The sequence below is a fragment of the Apis dorsata genome, unplaced genomic scaffold (assembly GCF_000469605.1).
Source record: "Apis dorsata unplaced genomic scaffold, Apis dorsata 1.3 scaffold_390, whole genome shotgun sequence".
NCBI classification, from domain to species: domain Eukaryota; kingdom Metazoa; phylum Arthropoda; class Insecta; order Hymenoptera; family Apidae; genus Apis; species Apis dorsata.
In genome coordinates this window covers 549,507-552,389 of record NW_006263651.1, presented here as the reverse complement: position 1 = coordinate 552,389, position 2,883 = coordinate 549,507, and the positions used below count along the sequence as shown (strand labels likewise).

Here is a 2,883-nt window from a genome sequence, read left to right as displayed (position 1 = left end):
TATATATATATATATATATATAACTTAAATATCATAAACTTCCTATATATTATAAATATTTACTTATGCTTTTGAAATTTGAATGAAAGAAAATTTTAATTCATATTGTATAATGTTGAAACAATTGTAGAAAGTCTTGCAATAAAATAATAAATATAATTGTAAGTATTATATTTAATGTGTATAAGAAGAATAAACTGTGTATTTTCAAAGTAAAAAGTACTTTAATTTCTTTGCATAAATATATATATATTCTAAATTTTTGAAATAGTAAATAATTTACATTTATGAATGATATATTATGTTATTTAATCTTTTTTATATCATATTATTCTAAAAAAATAAGGATATATAGAATATAAATAAGGATATATAGGATATAAATAAATATACATAATATACACTACATTATATTACATTATAATTTTTATTTTATGTAAAATATTATAAAATCATATAACAAATGATATTCTTAAACTAACAATCACAATATTGATATATATATTGATATCAATAATTAATATATTACATAAAAGTTCTATTTATAAGATATTTTACAATTTTATAAAAAATATACTGTATATGTAATTGTATAAGAAAGTATATAATTTGAATGAATATTATTGAATGCATAATAGAAATAATAGAATATACTATGAGAGAATTCTATGCAATCAAAAATCATTTATAAAATACATAAAATACAAAGATAAATTATTTCAAAGACATATCATTCATATGCATATATAAATAGATATTTTATTCAAATTAAACTTTAATTTATATTCATAAAATATTGATGATCAAAGAAGCACTTATGAATAATTTCATTTTTTTTAAATTCAAATTTATTAGCTTTAGTTAATCAATATTTCTATGAAATTTCTATGAAATGTTTTATATTTTTTTATCATATTAAATTAAATTATATATATTGATACATGCGTGCGCGTGCATTCACACACACAAAACATATACATACATACATGTATATTATATTAAAAATATTATTTTAAAATTTAAAGATCAAAAGATGATTTAAGCCCTATATATTTTTTTAAGTTTTAATTTTTACACAGTAAAAATAGGAAAGGAAAATTTGTAAGAAAATATGATATTAACACTCTATATATAAAAATTATATATGCTATAATGTTTATGTATAAACTTTAACTTGGAATGCTTTATATTTATAATTTGTTTTTTTATTTATTTGTTATTAATTTATTTTTTTAATAATGATATATATATTGATGATAATGATTTTAATAATAAATATATTTTCATATTTTTATAATTATTAAAAAATCTTTATCAATATTAAAATGAAATTGATTAAGAATTAATTTTTCGTTTGTATTTTTATAATATTAATATAAATAATTTTTTTTTTTTAATTATTTAGCAGACTAATCAAGTATTAGATATCCATAAAAAATTTAAAATTTGATTTTATTCCCGAAACAATTATATCAGAAATGTCAAGTGACAATTACTTTACATTAATTGCTTCATTAAAAGGTAATATTTCATCGCGTTTGCGTCTTTGACATGACGATTCACGAACAGATCTAACTTGACTTTACCTAAAACCCATTCGTGTATTTGTAGTAAATGTTACATAGCAACAACAACTTGATGGAAATAGGAAAGTATCTGGAGACATCGAACCGTTTGACGATATAGATAAAAGTTCTCTTTGAATGAATTTTTGTTTACAAATTGATTTGTAACCTAAAGGAAGATTTCCTATTACGTTACATGTGTCTTCTTTTCTACAAATAAGATACAAAATATTTATATCATTCTGAAATATATAATTTAAAAAAATTTAATAAAAAAAAATTCAATTTCAATACTTACTGACACACTTCAACTCGTACACCCTGTTTAAAATTTTCTTGATTCGCAACATATTTCCATTCCCTATCTTTATTTTTTGCTGATTTAGGAAATACAACTCGCTCCTTAAATAATAAACAAATATTTGTATTAAATTTTAATTTTATTTTTATAAAATGAAAATGATGTTATTTATACCTACATTAGACTGACAAAGAGGGCTGTCGTCCATGAAATCGATCCTCTGTGATATATCAGATAACTAAAAGGGTAAAAAAATTTGTATAATAAATTGAAAAAAACTGATTAAAAAATTTAATATTTAAACAAATTTTTAAATATTAAATTATAAAATATTAAACAAATATTAAAAAAGATTTAATATAAGAAAAAAAAAGACTTACTATATCTACAGTAGCCAAGTATTTAATACTTTCGTTTCTTTGAATCGCAATATTTACAACATCTTCAGGATAAGAGTCTACTTTTTCGCAAAAAGTAGATCCTCTACAAGAAGGTACTTCTTTTTGATCGTCAGGAAAAACAATTTGAGCATCTGATAACATACTTTCCCATGATAAACCTAGTAAAATATTGAAAATCAATTTAAAATTATTAAAAATTAAATGTAATTTATTTATTAATGATTAATTATTAAAAAATTATTTTATTTAAACATGTTATTTCTCAATGATACTACAAAAGCATTATTTATATATAACTGTTTACAATTCATACTTTCTTTTTCTTGATTTCTTGACAAAATTTTGAATGATGCATTACTATCTTCATAATTTGAAGCGTATCTTTCTATCCTTCTTCCTTTTTTACTTTCAAAATCAACTTGTGTATCATTTTGATAATTTTTATAGGGATATGCGCAAATATTTTGGCTCATCTATAAAAAGTAAAAATCGAAATAAATAATTTTTATTAATATAATTTTTAGAAATATTTTTAGAAGTACTAAAATTTTACTATTTTTGAGGAGAGTTATCAATTTTTATTTATATTTATTTTTTACAGTTTATTTTATTTATC

At 19.0% G+C, this 2,883-nt stretch overlaps 1 protein-coding gene across 1 annotated transcript in view; it reads right to left on the bottom strand.

The window, feature by feature from the left end:
- Positions 1–1,429: 1,429 nt before the first annotated feature.
- The window catches only part of LOC102672304, a gene marked incomplete at its 5' end in the record, with an annotated part of 2,958 nt that continues 1,504 nt past the window's right edge, over positions 1,430–2,883 (bottom strand). The window contains 5 exons of the mRNA XM_031512121.1: positions 1,430–1,775; positions 1,864–1,967; positions 2,045–2,104; positions 2,247–2,425; positions 2,581–2,740. Coding sequence (XP_031367981.1) covers positions 1,583–1,775; positions 1,864–1,967; positions 2,045–2,104; positions 2,247–2,425; positions 2,581–2,740 — 696 coding nt within the window. The remainder of the gene's footprint in view (positions 1,776–1,863; positions 1,968–2,044; positions 2,105–2,246; positions 2,426–2,580; positions 2,741–2,883) is intronic.